This window comes from Echinops telfairi, unplaced genomic scaffold (genome assembly GCF_000313985.2).
Source record: "Echinops telfairi isolate 266 unplaced genomic scaffold, ASM31398v2 ScPeMD7_29;HRSCAF=101, whole genome shotgun sequence".
Classification (NCBI taxonomy): Eukaryota; Metazoa; Chordata; class Mammalia; order Afrosoricida; family Tenrecidae; genus Echinops; species Echinops telfairi.
Window position 1 is genome coordinate 10,025,541 of NW_022103926.1, and position 19,646 is coordinate 10,045,186.

The 19,646-nt window shown below is 54.3% G+C and overlaps 2 protein-coding genes and 2 pseudogenes across 5 annotated transcripts in view; 1 reads left to right on the plus strand and 3 right to left on the minus strand.

Moving 5' to 3' along the window:
• Positions 1 to 6,348: 6,348 nt before the first annotated feature.
• On the minus strand, positions 6,349 to 7,858 carry MZT2B (mitotic spindle organizing protein 2B). The gene is made up of 3 exons (XM_045289652.1): positions 7,507 to 7,858; positions 7,238 to 7,386; positions 6,349 to 6,473 (listed from the first exon to the last, which is right to left on the minus strand). The coding sequence occupies exons 1-3, from the start codon at positions 7,662 to 7,664 to the stop codon at positions 6,406 to 6,408; spliced, it is 375 nt and encodes a 124-aa protein (XP_045145587.1). The 5' UTR covers positions 7,665 to 7,858; the 3' UTR covers positions 6,349 to 6,405.
• Positions 7,859 to 9,254: 1,396 nt separating this feature from the next.
• The window catches only part of SMPD4 (sphingomyelin phosphodiesterase 4), a 24,519-nt gene continuing 14,127 nt past the window's right edge, over positions 9,255 to 19,646 (plus strand). The window contains exons 1-5 of one of the 4 annotated variants that reach the window (XM_030885455.2): positions 9,255 to 9,335; positions 12,401 to 12,484; positions 16,828 to 16,914; positions 19,258 to 19,400; positions 19,529 to 19,604. In XM_030885455.2, coding sequence (XP_030741315.1) covers positions 12,446 to 12,484; positions 16,828 to 16,914; positions 19,258 to 19,400; positions 19,529 to 19,604 — 345 coding nt within the window. In that variant the 5' untranslated portion in view covers positions 9,255 to 9,335; positions 12,401 to 12,445. Of the gene's footprint in view, positions 9,336 to 9,497; positions 9,550 to 12,400; positions 12,485 to 16,827; positions 16,915 to 19,257; positions 19,405 to 19,528; positions 19,605 to 19,646 lie in introns of those variants that run through there. The other 3 variants (XM_045289610.1, XM_045289611.1, XM_045289612.1) reach the window with 3 other exon arrangements.
• Positions 13,405 to 13,774, minus strand: LOC115869487 (annotated as a pseudogene).
• On the minus strand, positions 15,526 to 16,567 carry LOC105979836 (annotated as a pseudogene).

The following is a 19,646-nucleotide window of genomic DNA, read 5'->3' on the forward strand; positions in this document are numbered from 1 at the left end:
GTCTAGTCCACTTTCCATAGCTCAGCCAGCCGGGCACTGAGGGAGGCCGGAAGTACAGGTGGCATGTGTGGACTCGAGGAATGGCAGGTGGCTGGGAAGGAAGTAGCTGCAGGTAGGTGAGGTCTGGGGCATCCACCTGTTTTCCATCCCTGTCCCTGGATGCCACAGCTGGCCTCCCACTTCCTCCAGTGTGTTCACACACTCCCAAGGGCACTGCCCGCACATAGAACGCACCTCAGGGGTCACGTCTGGGCTGTTTCAGACACGGAGGCTGCCCAGAATTTGCGGGACAAAATTACTTTTTCATCGCATTTCCCCACAAATCGTTTGATGATGGGGTGGAGCTTGAAAGCATTATGCTGCCTGGGATATGCCACTTACAAAAGGGCAAGGACTGCCCACGCCTCACTTTGATGAAGTTTATCTAGAATGGGCAGAAGTGGAGAGGTCAACGTTGATTAGCAGTGAGTGGGGGCAGGTAGGTGAGGTCATGGTTTAGGAAGCAGTGAGCATCTCGTAATGGTGGTTGCCTAACACGGTTAATGTAAATGGCATCACTACGCTGAGGGTGTACAAAATCTTTCCTTGGCTAATGGTGTGTCATTTAGAGGTTGGTTCAAAAGGTTTGTGGAAAGGAACAGGGTCTGGGGGCTTAAAGGCTTGTCTTCAAACACGCAGCCATCTCTAAGAGGAATCCATCTAAGCCCATGTGGAAGAAACACACCAGCCTGTATGATCCAAGGATTTTAAAGGGTAAAATCCAAATCCAGATGGAAAGGCTTTAGAACTTAAATGGTAAACACCTGGCTTGCAGAAGGCTATGGATGACAGTGGAAGCCCAAGATCCATTTTGGGCTGAGTCCCCACATGGATTAAGCCTCCCGTGAAGCCCCTCTGACCACAGTCCAGGGATGTGAATGGTCGTGTTGTCAGACAGAAAGGACGGTAAAGTAGATAATGGCAGACGTAGTCTGGTTAAAATGTCACCCCGTGTCATCTGATCTCCCTTTTGGCCCCCTTTGTCTGTTTTCACTATTTCCTGCTTTCTTTTTGACTGAGGTTTTCCTGTTTTGTCATTTTTTTCCCATTCTTCTTTTGTATGATTTTCCGGTTATGAAATGCAGATAGGTAAATCCATAGAGATTGATAACAGCAATTGGGGGAGTAGCTAATGTCAAGGAGTTCAGGAAGGAGAATGTTTTGGAATTGTGGTAGCTATTGTACGATATTGCCAGATGTGACTGAACTATGGAACGATATGATGTCTATATTAGGCCCCAGTACAGGGTTAAAAGAAAATTACCCAGGGGCATGGCAGGGGAGGCTGGGGGGAAATGGGGAGCTAACAAGAAGAAGAAAATGTTCTAAAATTGATGCTGGTGATGATTGTACAACTCTTAGTATGACTGCGTGATTAAATTGTATGACGTGTGAATTACATGCCGATAAAACGGTTTTGTGGGCAGTGAAAAGCTAATGGAGTTTTTTCATGAACTTTTTGAAGCCCCCGGTTTGTTTATTTCTAACAAATCAACAAAAGCAATATTGACTTGTGCGTCTTTGGAGAACGGATGCCAAGGGGGGGGGGGGGGCGTGTCTTGGGGCCTGGCGTACCTAGGAAGGCTCAGAGCTTGAAGGAGGGTGCCAGGGTTGGTAACAGAGAACTCCAAACCGACTCGCTGCCATCAAGTCAGTGCTGACTCATGGCGACCCCCTGTGGGTTTCCGAGACTGTAACTGTTTATGGGTGTATAGAACCCAGTCTTTCTCCTGCAGAGCTGTTAGTGGTGGTTTCGAACTGCTGGCCACATGGATCGCAGCCACTACGCTCCCAGGGCTCCTCTGTTAACTTAGAGGGTCAACAGAAAGGAGGAAGGTCCTCCATGGGAGGGGCTGACACGGTGGTGACAACAATGGGCTAAACACCCATTTCGAGGAGGCCCCTGTGTTTTTGAAAAGGAGACCCCCTAACTCCTCCAAGGAGCCTTCAGGTTCACATCCTGTGGTCTCTAATTGTAAAAACTAGATACTTCCCTGGATCTTTTCCATGATAGGGTGGTTCTACTTATGAGAAGTTCTAGAAAGTGATTCCTTGGGGGACTTCACTGCCCAGTGAGACGAGAAGCCCCGTTACCACCGATTCCGAACTGTTCCATCGTGTTTCTGAAACTGTCGGTCTTCAAGGGGGCAGACAGCTTCATCTTTCTCCCTTACAGCTGCTGGCTGGTTTGAACCACCAATCTTTTCCTTAAGCAGCCCAGGGCTGAACCCACTGCACCACCGGGGTGCCTTGGTGGGGTGAGGAGGATTAAAATGACCCCAACTAGGACCATCTTCCTTTTTTATTTCCCTTGACCCCACCCCACCCCGCCTCCTCCTCTGAGTTTCAGATGGAAGTGTTTGTACACAGTTGATTTGATAAAGGTGGAGTGAAAAGTATCCACCACTTCCAGGCCGTCAGTGTCTAACCGTGAAGGTTAGGTGTTGCTATGATACTAGACGCCTAGCCACGGATATTTCAAATACAGCTGAGCTTCCAGACTAAGAAGAAAAGCCCAAACAATCTACTTCAGAAAACTGCCCCCCCAAATCCCTCAAGACCCCATGGATCCCAACAGAATACTGTCCCATACAAGAGCTAAAAGAAAAACCTCCGAGGTTGGAACAAACCAGACCAAGTCAAGCCCAGCCCAGCCCACTGCCTCTGAGCTGATTCTGACCCACAGCAACCCGCTAGGATAGAGTCTGGAGACCCACTTTGGGTTTACAAGACTTGACCCCTTTGTGGGAGCAGCCTGCCCCATCGTCCTCCTGCTGGTGGGAAGGCACTCAACATATACAGGGAACATGACAGTGACCACCTGAATGGCAGGGGATGAGTCCAGATGACCTCAGGGTCCCTGCTGTGCCTGACTCTTGGCCTCCTGTGCCCAGCTCATGCCCCATCATTCCGGAATAATCCACACTCTTCTGTAGGAAGCCCATGGCCCATCCACCCCCGGTCGCCATCCCAGACCAGTTTCCACCATCTCAGATCCTGGCATGACCTGGGCAACTGGCAGGTCTGGGGGATGTGTCTTAGATGTTGTGGGCCTCAGGGGTCTCGGCGCTTCCGAGGACAGCTGTCCCTGTGGTCTCAGCAGACTCCAGGCATGGCCACTTGTTTGGGGATTGGGTCTCCCAAAATACCCGTTGGGATCTTCCACCTTGTACCAGTCAATAGAACCTCCTTTGGGGGTGTGGTTTCTTTGTAGGTTAAGGAGGCCACATCGGTGTCGGTTGGAAAAAGCACCAATGCCCACGGGTTGCCCGCAGAAGGTGCACATCTGTACGACGGGCCCGAATATTCCTTAGAAGCAAAGATGTCAAGACTTCTCGCACACATTGGACATGTGATCAGGAGGGACCGGTCCCTGGAGATCATCTTGCTTGGTCAAATAAAGGGTCCATGAAGAAGAGGAAGAGCCGCAAGGAGATGGACTAACACCGTGGCTGCAACTTGAGGCGCCAGCAGCGCAAGGAGGGTGAAGGACCGGGCAGGGCTTCGCTCTGTTGTGCAAGTCAGTAAGAATTGGAACCAATTTGCCAGAACCACCCTCACCCCCACCAAGAGGCAACAGAGACATGAACACAAACGAGGGAAGGCGGACGCCATGCAAAAATCGCCGAGGACTCAAGGGGCGCCGGGGCTAGAGAACCCGAGGCAAGTATCGCTGCCCCCAGAACCAACAGAGAGAGCCATCTCCCTACATTCGGACTCCCAGCCTCCAGACTTGCGCGGGACACGTCTGGTCTGGAAGATCCTACTGGGGTGTTTGTTACAGCGGCACCAGGAGACTAAGACCCTCTTCATGGGCCCTGAGCCCCTCCAGTCCTTTCCTGGCAGTCAGCAAAGCAGCCAGGCTCCCTCCACCGCCACACACAGCCAAGCTCAAGCCCGAGAACTGGGCTCTGGGCTCGCCTGGCAGTTTCAAGAACCCGGCCCTGGAAATCCCCCCGGGACTGAGCACTTTGGGGATTCAGCCTCCTTAGGTCTCACCTGCCCTCCTCTCTCTAGATTTACCCCCACGGTCATGTGATGCAAAGAACCACTTTGATATGAGTTTTTCTTTCTAAGGCCTTCTTAACTCCCATCAAAGGATATGTGGGACTATGCAAATGAGGCATTGTGGCCCACCAATGAGATCGAACAGATGGCTAGTAATACAAATGAGGTGTGATTCACCCTTGCGGGGGTGGGATCATGCAAATATGGACCCAGGTGGTATAGTGGGGTTACCCATCCGCTGCCAATTGCAGGGTCAGCCGTTGGAAACCACCCGACAGGCGCTGGGATAAAGACAAGGCTTTCTACTCCCCTTGAGAGCTAGTCTCGGAAACCCACAGGGGCAGTTCTACCCTGTCCCACCAGGTCACCATGAATCAGCATGAGCTTGATGGCAGTGAGCTTGGTTTTCCTGGCTTGAGGGGACTGGGCAGGTTTACCCCACCATAAGCCCTCCCAGAGGTCACATGGGAGAACTGACTACCACCCAGAATGAGCAGAGGGATGAACAAGGCCATGAAAGAACCCAGGGCCCTCTGCTGACCAAGGGGACTGGGGACGAGTCTTTTAGACTCAGGAGGCGAGAGAGAGCCATATTCCAGGAGAGGGCAGCAGGGAAACGGCGGGTTTGGATGGCTTCTCATCCCACAGAGCAAGGCGGTTACAATGGGTCTGTTCACTGACGTGTGGGGCAAGATAACTAAGCACCTTCAGGCAGGACTTTTCTAGGTAGAGTGGAATGCCCTGGGGCACTTATTGGTGGCACGAAAGTGTTTTGTACACTTACCCAAGCAGGGGTGAATGGCAAAGGCTGAACAGATTGGTCTGCCCGTCTCGGAAGCACAGCTGAAGAGCTGCCTGGACTAAGGAGCTGCCTCCTGAATCTGAATTGTCACCTGCATCTTCCCTAACAAATCCCACCACTGGGTATGGTCCGAGAGTTCTTTGTGACCTTGGCAATCAATCAATCAGCTATCAAATGCAGCTGTGAAGTGTGGGAGGGGTGGTGGCGGGTGTCACAGCATAAAGGTTAGAGGGTTCTCTTTCCCCTGGTGAAGTGAGAGGAGGTCATCACGCCGCCACGCTGTGGATACCCATCATGCCATCAATCCTCACTCCTCCCCAGGTGGCTCTCCTCCCCGTGACCTCCAATCACTGGGGCAGGTGGGTGGGCCAGAAGGCCCTCCCTCCAAACACAACCAGTGGCCTCCCCTCCTCTCACCTCGCCCTCCCTCCTGAGACCTGGTGCTGGCTCACCTCCTAGGACCCGGCTTTGTCCATATGCCCAGACCCTGTCACCCCCAAGCCTATAGATGCCACCGCTCCAGCCCCTGTTCCAGGTCAGGCCTGGTTCCCTCAAAGGCTGGGTGGGGCTACGGGGTCCCATCACCCCATATTTGGCAGAGTGACACCCACCATCCAGTACCAACTGAGAACCCTGCCCAGCATTTCCTGCTGACCATCCCGCCCCGCCCCCAGTTTCAGCGGAGCCACCAGGGACTGAACAGGACACAATGACACAACCATTTCTCCATTCATCCTGCCTCCAGGCAGCGCCTTCGAGAACCCTACCCAGCACCCAGATTCTCAGCCTGTGAGCCCTCCCTCCCCTCAGAGAAGGAGTCCACACATCGCTTCTCTGCCTTTTGGCTAGGATCAAGTGTAGAGGAGGAGGCCACAGCCCAGACTCAGCACCTCAGCGCAGCCTGTGGCTGGCCCCCTCCCTGCCTAGCCTCAGGCAGGCAGTGTGGGTACCGGAGCAGGGTTTCCAGAGACCAGGCATGAAAGACAACCTTGCCCTGAAGTTGAAGTGGTCCCTGCAGCAGTATGGTGAGGGCACGGGGAGGGATGTGATCGGGACACACTACCAGTCTTTCAGGGGATCGCAGGGCCCTCTGTTACTAAACCACAAGGCCTGGGAAGTACGACATGCATTGGCATTGGCATTCACAGGCTGCTCCAAGGAAGCTGGCAGAGGGGACAGTCATCTCCGCCTCCTCTTCCAATGCCAGCTTCGGCAGACCTACTTCCTCACCTACCAGGGAGCGGACGTTCTAATGCTGTCCCAACTCCCACCCAAAAGCATGGTCTACGAGCACCACACAAAACACTCACTGCCATCGAGTGGATGCAGACTCACGGCGACCCTGTAGAACAGGGCAGAATGGCCCCTGTGGGATGCAGAGACTGCCATGCTCTGTGGGAGTAGAAAGTCTCATCTTTTTTCCACTGAAGTGGCTGGTGGTTTCAAACTGCCGACCTTGTGGTTAGCAGTCCAATGCAGCTACGCCACCAGGACTCCATGCAAGCATCCCAGGTTGCCTCTAAGTAACGTGGAGGTCTTGCCGCCTTGTGTCTACACTACGCGACTCGGCTGGCCATGGCTGTTTCCACAGCAAACCCCCCTGAGAGAAGCCAAGAAACGCAACCTGCGAAAGGAGAAAACAGGCAGCATGAGAGGTGGAGGGACCCGGGGGGCCCTGGAGAGAGAGGCGGAAGCGAGGCAGCTGGGCCGTGGAGCAGAGCTGGAGAGGCCACGGGAAAGGAGGGCCTTGCAGGGGGGCTACGGTTCTTGGCAGAGAGAAAGGAGGTCTCTGGAGGTCAGAGAGAGACACAAAAGAGTAGACAGCATGGTCAGTGCCCAGGGCCCCCGTACCTCCGCCACCCAGGTGCCAGCCCCTTCCCTATGAGGTGCCCCACATGCCAAGACAGCCAGGCCTGGGCCCCCGCCATTTGCCTGGACAGGTGTGCTGAGTCCCAACACATCTCCACAGCATCCACAAGTGCAGGGCGATTGGGAGCAGGCACGAGACCTTCTTGGACCTGGTCACTGCATCTATTGTACCCCACCAGCCCAGATCCTTGGGGAAGCAAGGACCCCACCCCACCCCCACCCAACAGTCCAGACCCTTAGGAAGAACCTGGGACCTGCTGGGATACAAAGGAGTGACCGTGAGGGCAAGAGCCAGATCGATCTTGTCCCTGTTTGTGGAATGAAGGTGCAGGGGGAGAGGTGGAGGCGGCCAAAGATCCAGAGGGATGCTGGCCTCTGGATGGCAGCATGGCCAAGTGAAATAGGCGAGGGGGGGGGAGGTGCGGGGGAGGGGGGATAGGCAGAAAGGCCTCGCCACTGTGAGCTCCATCCCTTGCACGCGCCCTGCCCTCTCCCGCTGCCAGCGGCCCCAGCTCTGACCTCGGGTCTCAGTCACGCTGGCCGCGGGCAGAGGCAGAGCCGCAGGATCCGCGGCCTCACTCGCCAGCCTCTGCCCCCCACACATGGACTTGAGCATCTGGAAGACGGCCAGCGGGGCTACGTTCAGCTTCAGCAGGTCGACCAGGATCCTGGCGAGGACAAAAGTGGGCGCAGTGAGTCCCCTCACCCCACCCCTGCCGAAGGACACCCCCCATACACACACCCAGGCCCTGCGCCCTGTGCCAAACCGGCTGGGTACGCCCTCTCACTTGAACACGTCGGGGTCGATGGCGACGCCCGCCGTCTGCGACAGCTCGTACAGCTCCATCTCCTCGGCGCTCAGCACTTTCTTCCGCCGCAGCGCCAGCTTCTGCAGGGCCACCTCCAGCCCCACCGGCGGCCCGGGCCCGGGCCCCGGGGCCGCCATCAGTGCACTGGCCACTCCTGGCCCTTCCGGCGTCCGCACCACAGTGCGCCCTGCTGGCCGTGAGCTCGCCCCTCCCTCCGTCGGTGTCCCGAATTCGGGATCCTGCTCCCGCCAAGCAAAAGGTGGAGGTATGGACAAAGCATGTGCAGAGGCTGTGCCCTCTCTTAGGACTACATTTCCCAGAACCGCCTGCATGTGCAGAGGCTGCGCGATCTCTTAGGACTACATTTCCCAGAACCGCCTGCATGTGCAGAGGCTGCGCAATCCCTTAGGACTACATTTCCCAGAACCGCCTGCATGTGCAGAGGCTGCGCGATCTCTTAGGACTACATTTCCCAGAACGAAATGCTGAGCCTGTAACTGTTTACGGGAGTAGAAATCTTCATCTTCCGAAGAGCCCACAATGCCACCAGGGCTCAGGTCATGGTATTGTCAATCGGCTCCTATGTGTGAAGGCTAGCTATTGAATACGGAAAAACAAAGAAAAGTGCGTGCATTTGAATTATGGTTGCTGGTGAAGAATATTGAAAGTACCATGGATTGCTAAAAGGATAAACAGCTGTGTCTTGCGAGAAGTGCAACCAGAATGTTCTTTACAGGCAAGGCTGGAGAGACGCCCTCTCGTGTCCTTGGATATATGGAGTCGGGAGAGGCCAGTGCCTATAGAGCGGTGGTTCTCAGCCTTCCTAATGCCAAGACCCTTTCATACAGTTCCTCATGTGGTGACCGCCCCCAACCATAAAATTATTTTCGTTGCTACTTCATCACTGTAATTTTGCTATTGTGAATCGTCATGTAAATTTCTGAGATGCAGGATATATTTTCATTGCTATAAATTGAACATCATTAAAGCATGGTGATTCATCCCAAAAACAATATGTAATTATATATTGTGAAATTTTTCTTTCTAATGACAAATGAAATTTTGTCTTGAAGCATGGTGTAGCATGGATAAGCCTTCCTGCCCGCCCGGTACTCGTATGTGGGCGTATCTGCATGTGGGCGGGACCCGCCTGAAGGCCGATAGATGAGCGGTGTCTCATTTTTTTTAGGCGAACCCTGTGAAAGCGTCATTGGACCCCCGACCCCTGCCCCCCCCACCCCCGCAAAGGGTCTCGACCCACAGGTTGAGAACCGCTGCTATAGGACATCATGCTTGGTAGAGAGGCAGCGAAAAAGAGGAAGGTCCTCCACGAGCTGGATTGACACAGTGGCTACCATGATGGGCTTAAATAAAAGAACCATTGTGAGGATGGCACAGGACTGGGCAGTTTCATTCTGTTGGAGGGCTGCTGGGTCAGAACTAACTCCAGGCAACAGCTGTAAAGGTAGCCTTTGCCCCTTCACCAGTAGGCGGCGCTCCTCAGGGAATCCTAATGAAGGACTTCACTTTATGCGCGCGCGCTCCTGGTTCGGCGACGGCGGGCCAATTCCGGAGCGCCAGTGCTACTGCTGCGCATGCGCCTTCCTCGGCGCGCGTCCGCAAACCCTAACGGCCTTCTCTCTACGCACGCGCATTTCCGGTCAGTCCCGGAAAAGGTAGCGGCGTGTTTTCCCGCCTGACTGATGAGGGGGGCGTGGCAGTTCGCGCAGTTTGATGACGCGCTGCGGCGCTGGGTTTCGGAATGGCGCCCTGGGTCCCCGCAGCCAACTGCGCGCTGGACGCCACAGGTGAGTGTTGGGAGCAGCCCACGAGGCATCCCCGCGCAGCGGCGGCTGGCCGGGGTTCCAGTCGAGGCCTCCCGGGAGTCGCCGGCCCTCCTTGAGTCCCGAGACTCGGCCTCGACCCCGGCAACTTTGCGCGGACCGGAGCGGTCGGGCGGGGGTTGAGGGCCCAGAAAGCGCCATCATGTCACCTCCTCGCCTGGTTCGCGCACTCTTCTCGGTGAGCGAGTTGGAGGAAGCCTGTGCCTCAAGGAGCGGCGTAGGAAAGATGCCGGGTGTGATCCTTGAAGCTTGACGGCTCCGAGCCCCATATTCCCTATCTGTGTGTGTGGCGGGGGAGGAGGGGCGCTGATGCTTCCTTCGCAGGACAGTGGTCAGCCACAAACGGGAGGAGACCGCTCCTTCGCCCAGGGCTGAAGCAGCCTCAGGAGAACCCCTAGTGGGACCTCACTGGCACTCTCACTGCCAGGTCGGCGGTTCCAACCCACTAGCCGCTACTTGGGAGAAAGACGAGGCTATCTGTTCCTGTAAAAGTGGACAGCCCCGGAAACCCTTTGAGGTAGTTCCGTTCTACCCCGTCGGGTCGCTGTGCCTCGGAACCGACTTGGACTGCAGTCGGTTTGGCTTTGAATTTGGAAGCTGTCAGGTCATCCTCTCAAGGTCCCCCTTTCCCAGGAGCGGCAGAAAACCACCCGCGCCCTGTGGGAGAAGGCCAGGTTCCATCTCAGCAACCTTTCCACAACAGAGCGAACACTCCTTGGTCCTGTGCCGTCCTCACAAATTGTTCTTGTGTTTGAGCCCCTTGTTTCTGCCGTTGTGTCAATCCATCTTGTGGAGGGTCATCTATATCAGACATGTCCTGACGTGTCCACACTATGTCAGACGAAATCTCTCCATCCTCACCTCCAAGGAGGTGAGCTTGCTGTGCCTCTTCCAAGCAAATCTCTTTGTTCTTTTGGCAGTCTGTGGTGCTTTCAATAGTCTTCGCCACCACTGCAGTTCAAATGGATCGATTTTTCTTCCGACTTCCTTATTTGGTATCCAGCATCACATGCGTTCTGGGCGACTGAAAATACCACGGCCCCAGCCCTCATGCTGTACTGGTTTTGCTCTGGGCTGCTACCTGCAAGATCAGTAGTTTGAAACCACTGCTGCTCTAGGGGACAAAGGGCCTTTGTGCTCTTGTAAAAAGCTAGTCTCAGAACCCACGGGGACCATTCTACCTTGTCGTAGAGTCACTCTGAGTCGGAATCGACTTGAAGACGCTGGGTTTTAACCTTGGCAGAGCTTGTCCTTTCTCATTCATTCCTGAGTAGGTCAAACGTGGGAAACAATTAGCTTGGCTCTCGAAGATTTGTGTGGAGGCCTGTGTATTTGAATCTAGGCTCGGCTAATGACTAGCTTGGAGTTAAGTGACTTAACCCCCTCGGCCCTCTGCGGGTGCCTCACGGGTTGTCTTATAGTCCAGTAGTCGCGCTCTGGTGGCACAGTTGGGGTATGTATTGAGCTACTCACTTCAAGGTTGACAGTTCAAACGCACCAGACCCTCTTTGGGAGAAGATGAGGCTTTCTGCTCCCCTAACGATTGACAGCCTAGGAGGCAGTTCTACTCTGCCCTACAGAGGTTCTGTGGGTGGGAATTGACTGGCAGGCAGCAGGGCTTGGGTTGTGTAGTCAGAAGTACAGTTACCCTGGTGAGGTAGTGCGTTGTAACACAGTGGGCTGCTAACTAACTGAAAGGTCAGCAGTGGAAACCCACCAGCCACTCTGCAGGAGGATGACGAGGCTTTCTACTCCCATTCACGTAGAGTTATTTTGGGAAACTCAAAAGGGATAGTTGTGACGTGCCCTTTAGGGTTACAGTGAGTCGGAACAGACTTGATGGCGGCAAGTTTGAGCTTTTGAATCAGAAGTCCAGGTGGGTTCTCAGCTGAGAGTCTTCTCTGGTCTTAATTCAGAGGCTCTGGGCAAGAGTATGCTTCCAAGCTCACTCCAATGGCTGGCTGAATTCAGTATCGTCTGTAGAATGATGGCCTCATTTCCTTGCTGCTCCGTGCCCCCCTCCCTCCCTCCCCCTGCATGCCCTCTCAGGTGGCCTCTTTCATACTCAAAGTAGCTCTGACATCAAGTGCTTCTTGGGCTTCTGGTGCTCTGCTGCCTTTGGCTGTGTCTGGCTGAAAAATGCCCTGATGTTCCTGGATGAGGTCAGGCCCACCTGGGGACATTAGTTACAGCTGCAAATTCCTTCACAATAGGGTCAGGTGAGTTTTTGGACGGGACTCTTTGCAGTGCAAAGTGTGGGATGGTGGTGGGGTGGGGATATCATCTTTAAAGATTAAATGAGAAACTAGATGAAGGGTCCTTAGGACCAGGCCTGGCTACTGCTGTTGTTGTTATTGTTAGGTGCCATCAAGCTGGTTCTGACCCATAGTGACACCGCACAACAGAATGAAACCGTGCCCAGTCTTGCGCCAGCCTCAGTTGTTCCTGTGCCTGCGCCCACGGTTGCAGCCACTGTGCCCGTCCATCTTGTCGAGGTCTTTCCTCTTTCTCCTGACCCACAGTAACCTAGAGCAGAGAATAGAACTGCCTCTTTCTCTACAAAGATGTTGGTGGATTTGAACTGCTAACCTTTTGGTCAGCAGTCCAACACTCTATTTATACCAACATGGCACTGTGGCCAAACAAACCAAAAATGGGTTCCAACTTGAAGAGAGCCTATGTGGAGTTTCTGAGATTAAATGCTTATGGTAGCAGGCAGCCTCATCTTTCTTGGAGTAGCTGGTAGACCTTGTAGCCAAAACAGCCCACAACCAACCAGTTGATGCTGACTCACAGCAGCTCTATTGAGAAGAGGAGACCTGTCCTTTGTGTTTTCAAGATTATCAATCCTTATGGGTACAGACATCCTCATCTTTGTCCTGTAGAGCAGCTGGTGGGTTCGAACTGCCAACCATCGGATCACAGCCCAGTGCATAGCCGCTACACCAGCGGGGCTCCTGGGCATTCTGACAGATCACAAAAATCTGTTATGTGGCCGGTGTTGAGGTCTTGTCTTTGCCTCTCCACAGTGGCTCCCTAAGACCGCTGCTTTGGACTCACTGCAAGAGCCCGCCATGGCGTACCCTCACTTTCAGCAGCCCAGTTTCCTCCTGGTGAGTATGAACGACCACTGGCTTGGCGGTGTGGTGGCATTTCTATAGTGGAGGAACAGGAGGGCTCTCTACGGACTTGAACTCCAGAAGTGGTTTCCTTAGGGCACCCACCATGGCCGTAACACTAGGCTGACACTCAACGTCTTAAATCTTGATTCTTATTGATGTGGGTGTATCCAAAAGATGAGTTGGTTTTATTTTATTATCTTATTTTTTTTTTTTTAGTGACCAGCCTCTCTTTATTGTCTGCCCAGCATAAGGCTGGAAGTGGGGCCAGAGCAGTCCAAGGCAAGACATCCCTGGCCTTGGCCTCAGTTTCCCCCTCTGTCACGGGGAAGGGCGGAGCTTTCCCTGCTTCATCAGGGTACGGGCAGGACAGAGGTGACAAATGCAGAGTGAAGTCCCCAGGGCTGCCCAGACACGGTCCTGGCCCTGGTGGGCTCTCCGTCTGGGAGGGAGAAGGGTGCCTGCCCACCACGGACAGCCAGGGAGAAAGGCAGGGGCTGGGGGCTCCCAGCCAGAGACCACTGGTGTCTGGGAGGCTCTCAGCCTCAGTCTGGGTTCACCGAGCTCCTTCGGGGTGCTTACCGCTGGTCTTGTGGGGCGGGGGAGGCACCCACGGGCGCACGTCTAGGCAGGCTTCTCAGACTCTTGTGGGCATCACAGGGGAAGGGGCCCTCGGGTCCAGAATCCTGCAGGATCCCCCTCTTTCTCAGTTGGGGTCTTAGAGGAGAGCTTGCTTTGGGGTGGGTGGGCTGGAGCGTGTGCTCTGGCCATAGGGCTCCTATTAAGCTGGGGGTAGAGGCCCAGTGGGCAGTGCAGTCCGGGTTGAGGAGGCCGTCCTGCCCCCCTGGCAACACAGGGAAGAGGTAGGTCATTGGATGAGGTGTCTCCTCTGAAGCAGCGGGGGTCCACCATCCTTAGCTGGTGGTGTCCAGCGGGGGTTTTGGGGAGGCTGGCCGGCTCAGGGTCACACCCGGGAAGCTGGCGACAAAGCCCTCCCATCTTCTCCTTACCTGCCGGTACTGCCTCAGCCACTGACGGCTCCTCCTCGCTGGACTTGGATCAGCTGCTTCGTGTCCCCCAGGCCCCTGGGTCACCGCTCCTGACCTGGGCCTTCCAGCCCTTCACACCTCCATCGAGGCCCTGGAGTATGGGCTTCTCTCGCCCCTGTCTGAGGCTCAGCGCCTGGCGGAGGCGGCCTTCCTGGGGCCTCCCCCAGGGCTCCTGCAGCTTGCCGTAGTTGGGCCTGGATCATCGAAGGGGCTGGCTGTGCAGCCCTGTCCCCATTGCTCTGGACTCAGTTCTGCTCTGGCCCCGCAACAGGCCACTTAGCCTCTGAGATGGCCTGGTGTACCTACCCAGCTGACGGCCCGGCCTGGGGTCAAAGGTTGGTACTGCCGAGGTGGCCACCATAAACCCTATTTTATTGTCTTAACTGTACCTTGTGATTTGGGTGGGAGTTGACCAAGCACATTTGCTATAGGGTGCGTGGATTTCAGTGCCTGGTCTTCTTGATCTGTGGACACGGGGAGGAATAAGGAAGATGGGATGTATGGCAGAATTTTCCCAACCCTAACTAGCATGAGGTGGTTTGATAGTGCAAACGAACGTTAAGAAGGAAGGTCCGGGTGCTACCCAGAGTTAGTGTGTTTTGTTTTTAGCCTAACAGTAGGTCTATGAGGAGAATGGGGGTGTAGTGTAGGGGGTGGTGTAGTGGTTACGAATTAGGCTGCTAACGGCAAGGTCCCCAGATTGCAATCATCAGCCACTTCTTGGGAGAAAGACCAGGCTTTCTACTCCCGTAAAGAGGTACAGTCTCAGAAACGCACAGCGGCAGTTCATCCCTGTCCAGAAGCACTATGAGTCGGCATCGACTCGGTGGCCGTGAGTTGGAGAGATCAGGGCGGCACACACCTTAGAATCACCAGGAGTCGAGATCAAAAGGGCAGCCTTTACCCAAGGGCCAAATTCAGAAAGGTTAGTTAGGAAAGAAGGCGCGGTGGAAACAGCAAACACAGGGAGGAAATAGAATATGTGAAGGTACGTGGAAGGGAATGCAGTGGATTAGGTGACACAAAATGTGCCTGGATTACTGAACAGGAACCGAGGGTCTGCTCCATCCGCTTTCACCTCTGCGTTCCCCCCTCCCCCCCAAAAAACCTTGCCATTGCATCAACTATGACCCATATTGGGGGGTCAAAACGTTTGAAAAGAGTTAATGTGTTCTGTATGTGAGGGTGATCTGATTGCGACATCTGCCACCAGGGTGGTTCTGGTTGGCAAGGCAGGTGTCCCCTGCCCCTCACTCTGCGTCACGTGTGTCTCTCTTGAAACTGTGCTCAGTTCCCGAGCGTGGCCTTCCCCAATAAAGGAAGTCAATCCTTCCTTCAGTCAGTGGTCTCTGATTGGTTGAGCTCCACAGCTGGAACCTCCCAACAAGCTCTCAAGAGTTTAATGTGTTCATATGCTGATCCAAAAGTTGGAGGTTCTGACCCACCCAGAAGTGCCTCAGAAGAGACCCGAAAACCAGCCACTGACAGCCTATTGGCGCACATCCCTGCCTTGACATTGGGTTGGGTGGGTCAGTGCAAAGGAATGCTGCCCCAGCCAGGTGAGCTCGGCCTGAACTTTGAGTATGAAACGTGGCGCTGAGAAGCCAACGTGAAGCAGTGCTGGTGATAAGGGGTGGACTGTATTGTCCTGGTCTGTCGCGGTCAATCCTTGTTCGGAGGGACATTCGGCCCAGGTGTCCATCTCTGATTAGACCATGGTCCGTCAGCGTTGGGAAGGGGATAGGGCCTCTGCTATCCAAGGGTCTTATATGTAGCTAAAGTCCCACATGAACTTCTGTCCTCAGAGAGGTCTCTGCGGTCAGAATGCCCCCTTCTCCCACTTTACATGTAGTTGTTTTTTTATTATTAGTAGTAGAGCATTTATTTGTCTTCCCTCTGTCAAACCTTGAGCCAATGACTTTCCCCAGGCTGCCTGGGGAGGAGCAGGGAAAGAAGCACACAGGGCAGACGAGACTGGACAGAGAACTATGGGAGGTGGAGAGGGCTCCCACACATGGCGAACAGGCGGAGAAAGGCCACCATTGGGCAGACAAGCCGCATGGCCTCCGAGAGGGCAAAACCCAGGCTGGCATAGAAGAGCTGCTGCTTCAGAGCAGGGTTCCTGGCATCACCAAGGATGAGGCTCCCAATCCCAGCTCTAGAGCCCGACACCCCAACTGTGGCAGCCCTGGACCCAGTGAACTTGGCCGCTGTGTCAGTGCCTCTGGACATGCTGCTGGTTTGGAAGCTGCGACTAGGGATATGTGAGGTCAGGGAACATGGGGCCGTCAAGCTGCTGAAGCGCTCATCTGTCAGTGTCTCGGGCTGTTTCAGCACCAGTGCAGACAATGTTTGGTTCAGTCGCAGGGAGGTGCTCTTGACCAGGGAAGGGGGGAGACACATTTGGCGCACACGTCTACTTCTAGGGGATGAGGGATGGTGGTAGGAGAGGTGCTCCTAGTGCAGAGAAGACAGAGGGGAAGAGTGCACTTAGTTCTTTAATGCTTGTCTTCAATGTCTTCCGGCCACTCTTACCTTGGTCAGACCGGAACCACACAGCTCGGCCTCTAATCTTTCTCTCAAGATAGGGCGTCCTGGTGATGCTCTGAGTTAGGCATTGGGCTGCTAACTGCAAGGTTAGTAGTTGAACTCTACTGCTCTGAGGGAGCAAAGGAAACCCGTCAGACTGACAGCCCCAGAAATCCCGGGGGGCAGTGCATTGGAATCAGCCTGATGACCAGCAGTTTCCTTTTGGATTCTCTCCTCCGGTGATGAGCTCAGAAAGTTCATGTTCTCATGGGTACAGAGAGGCTTCTGAAAGAGGGCCTGCTGGTGGGCTTGCCTTGTTGGTTCTCACCGACCTGGCAGTTAGGGAAGTTGACAGCCAGCCAGCTTTGTGGGCCACGTCCAGTTCAAGGCTATAAGCTGAGAACCCTCCGGGTCCAGCAGGGACTCTCTACCTTCTCCTGGCCTTGGAGCTGGGCCTGTGCCTGAGGCTCTGCAGGAGGCCATTCCGTGCTGCTGACATGCCTCAGAGGGCCTGACAGCGACCCATCAAAAGAGCACAGGGCCTCGGCCTCGCTCCTGTGGCTACCTCTGGGCCAGTCAGGAGGACGTGCAGTAATGCATGGGGGTAGCTGAGCAGGTCAGTGGTTAAGTGTCAGGCTCCTGCCTATTGCTTGGGTTTCTCTCTGGCCTCAAGCCAGAAGGTACAAAAGCTGCAACGGTAATGCTTTGTGTTTTGTGGTGTGTTTATTTCCCCCCTTTTCCATCTGTTCCATCTTCCAGGCAAGCCTGAAAGCGGACTCTGTAAATAAGCCCTTTGCCCAGCGGTGCCAGGACCTGGTTAAAGTCATCGAGGATTTTCCAGCCAAGGTAACAGCTCTGCGAGCATCTTGTTTGGGCCTGATTCACACACTCATTGACAGACTTTCTTCTGGTCCACAGTTTCACCTTGGAGCTCTGTCTGCCCAGAGACCTCTCCTGGTACTGTGACTGGCATATGATGCATCTCGTTAAACATTTAGAGCAGGGCTTCTTGGGCTGCTGGTATCTCGTGGGTAGAAGCCAAGGATGTGTCTCAACATCCCAACATAGGATGCTCTGTACCAAAATAGTCATTGTGCCCAGCATATGAGGAACTCTTTGTCAGCCCTTAAAGTAAGAATGCATCGGTTTGTCTACTTCTTTTCTTAAAGCGGTTGTGTTAACACACATTCCACATATCATACAATTTAGTAGGTCAGTCTTGTCAAGAAGAGTTGTACAGTCATCCCCACAATCCATTTCAGGACACGCTCTTCTTTCTTGTACTCTTTGTTATTCGCGCCCCATTGCCCCGCAGCTTCCCTTGCCGTGCCCCCAAGAAACCATTCCTCCAGTTACTATCTCTAGATACTTACCCTGCATTTCATGTACAGAAAAATCATCCCCAAACAAAACTTAGCAACAATAAGAAGGTAAACCAGAAAAATCTCCGTCGAACAGAAGAAGAAAATATTAAAAACGAGCTCAGATTTACAATGGGTCAAATGAAAAGGTGTCGAGCTTTAACCCAGCTACACCTGCACTTAGAATAAGTATTTGAATCCTCTTCAGAACTGTCGTGAGCATCACTGTGTTGGACAGGTTGTCTAGAGAAACAAGTCCAGTGACGAGACAGCTTGACACCAGGAAGTACTTACCTCGTGAAGGCATCCCAGTCCCGCCCACCTCAAGTCCACAAGTCTGATGCCAGTCCATGGGCACCTCTGCAGACTTGGGTAGCCACATGGCGGTAACACCGAAGGGTGACATGGGCAGCAGCAAGACCACAGGCGGTGGGTGCAGGCGGGTGGTTCTAAGGTCGGTGGGAACATGGCAGGGTGCTGACAGCTCTCAGGTCAGGTGGCCCACGTAGGGCCACCCATTGACAGGCAAAGTTGCAGCAGGCAGGCAGGCAGAGGGGTAGAGTTCAGCTCTGTCTGGCTCTTATACAAAGGGCTTATGACATCCAGGAAGCGTCATCAGACTGTGACTTGATTGACAGGTTGACTTGCACCCCTAGCTAGTCGTGTCTAGTTGACATCACCAAACCCAGGAGGCTGACCTAGGCAGGTAGATAATATGAAGAAGCAACAAGTTGGAGTTGTATTTCAGGAGTTCGCGCTGAGAAAAAAACATGACTGCTCTTTAGTGGCGCTCTGAGTCCTGGTGGTGCCGCGTGTTAGACGTTGGTCTGGGTAGGGGTTCAAACCCACCTGCTGCTGCAAGGGAGAAAGGTGAGGCTGCCTGCTTTCGTGAAAATGTACATCTTGAAAGCACGTATGTTTGGTACATCTGCTACGCAAGATTTCTTTAAAGTGTTGAAAAGCAAGAGTATTACTTTGAGGAATGAGATGTGCCTGATCAAGCGGTGGTATTTTCCAGTGCTTCATGTGCGTGTGAAAGTTCTGCACTGAGTAACAGGGACCGAAGAAGGATGGGTGCATTGGAGTTATGATAGTGGCAGCGACTACTGAAAGAGCACAAGTAGATCTGTTTTGGAATAAGTGCAGCCAGATGCTCCTTGGAGGCAAGGGTGGGGAGACTGGGGCTCACGGACTTTGGACGTGTGGTCAGAGAGACCAGTCCCTGGTCAAGTAGAGGGGCAGCAGAAAAGAGGAAGGTCCTCAAGGAGGTGCAGGGACACCGTGGGCTCAAACAGTAGAACATTGTGAGGGTGGTGCAGGGACAGGTAGGGTCTCATTCTGCTGTACACTGTGCCGTTATGAGTTGGAGCCGGTTCAGTGACACCTGACAGCAACAACATGATCAGCGCACTGGCAGTGGGTTAAGTAAGTGTCGCTCTGCTCACTGCAAGGCCAGCGGTTCGAAACCACCAGCATGGGGGGCCCCGTTGTGCCCTGCCCCGTAGGGTGCTGCCAGTCGGACTGGGTGGCAGCCTGTCTGGTTCTCTAACTTATAGGCTTGCTCTGAGTCATCGAGAGTCAGCTGGTGGGCAGGGAGCTTGGGTCTTTTGATTTCCCTTCTGACCAGAACGGCCCGCTCTTAACGCAGCCCTGTGTTGCCGGCCCTGCAGTGGCACCTCCGCGCTGGGGGCAGGTCTTGGTCTCTGCGTATCTGAATGGGAAGTGACACCTCAGTGGACATTGGGTGGCTGGAGCCCTATTGTATAGATGACACCCTGGCGTTGGTGCCCATGCGCTGGCCCATAGCCTCACCTGTGCCCTGTCCCAGGAGCTGCGAGCCATCTTCCCATGGCTGGTGGAGAACATTTTCGGCAGTCTCGACGGCATCCTCCTGGGCTGGAATCTCCGCTGCCTCCAGGGCCGCGTCAACCCTGTGGAATACAGCATTGCGATGGAGTTTCTAGACCCTGGGTAGGTAGGTGTGCCGCCCAGGAGGGGCTGGGTTGCCCCTCACAGTGGTCCTCTCTGAGTGACTTAGTTCCCTAAAGAAACAAAGGCACCTAGTGCTCACGCACCTGCCTGTTGGATCTTGTGTGCAGGGGCCCAATGATGAAGCTGGTTTATAAACTGCAGGCTGAGGACTACAGGTTTGACTTTCCCGTCTCCTACCTTCCGGTAAGTGTGCGGGCAGTGGCGTGGTGGGTGTGCCACCCACAT

Excerpts from the sequence above, each read along its gene's own strand:
- MZT2B (XM_045289652.1), bottom strand. The coding sequence starts at position 7,664 with ATGGCGGCCCCGGGGCCCGGGCCCGGGCCGCCGGTGGGGCTGGAGGTG. Across the intron at positions 7,387-7,506 it reads ATCGACCCCGACGTGTTCAA|GATCCTGGTCGACCTGCTGA; the intron begins GTGAGAGGGCGT and ends TGTCCTCGCCAG. Across the intron at positions 6,474-7,237 it reads CAGCGTGACTGAGACCCGAG|GTTGCGTTTCTTGGCTTCTC; the intron begins GTCAGAGCTGGG and ends CTCCTTTCGCAG.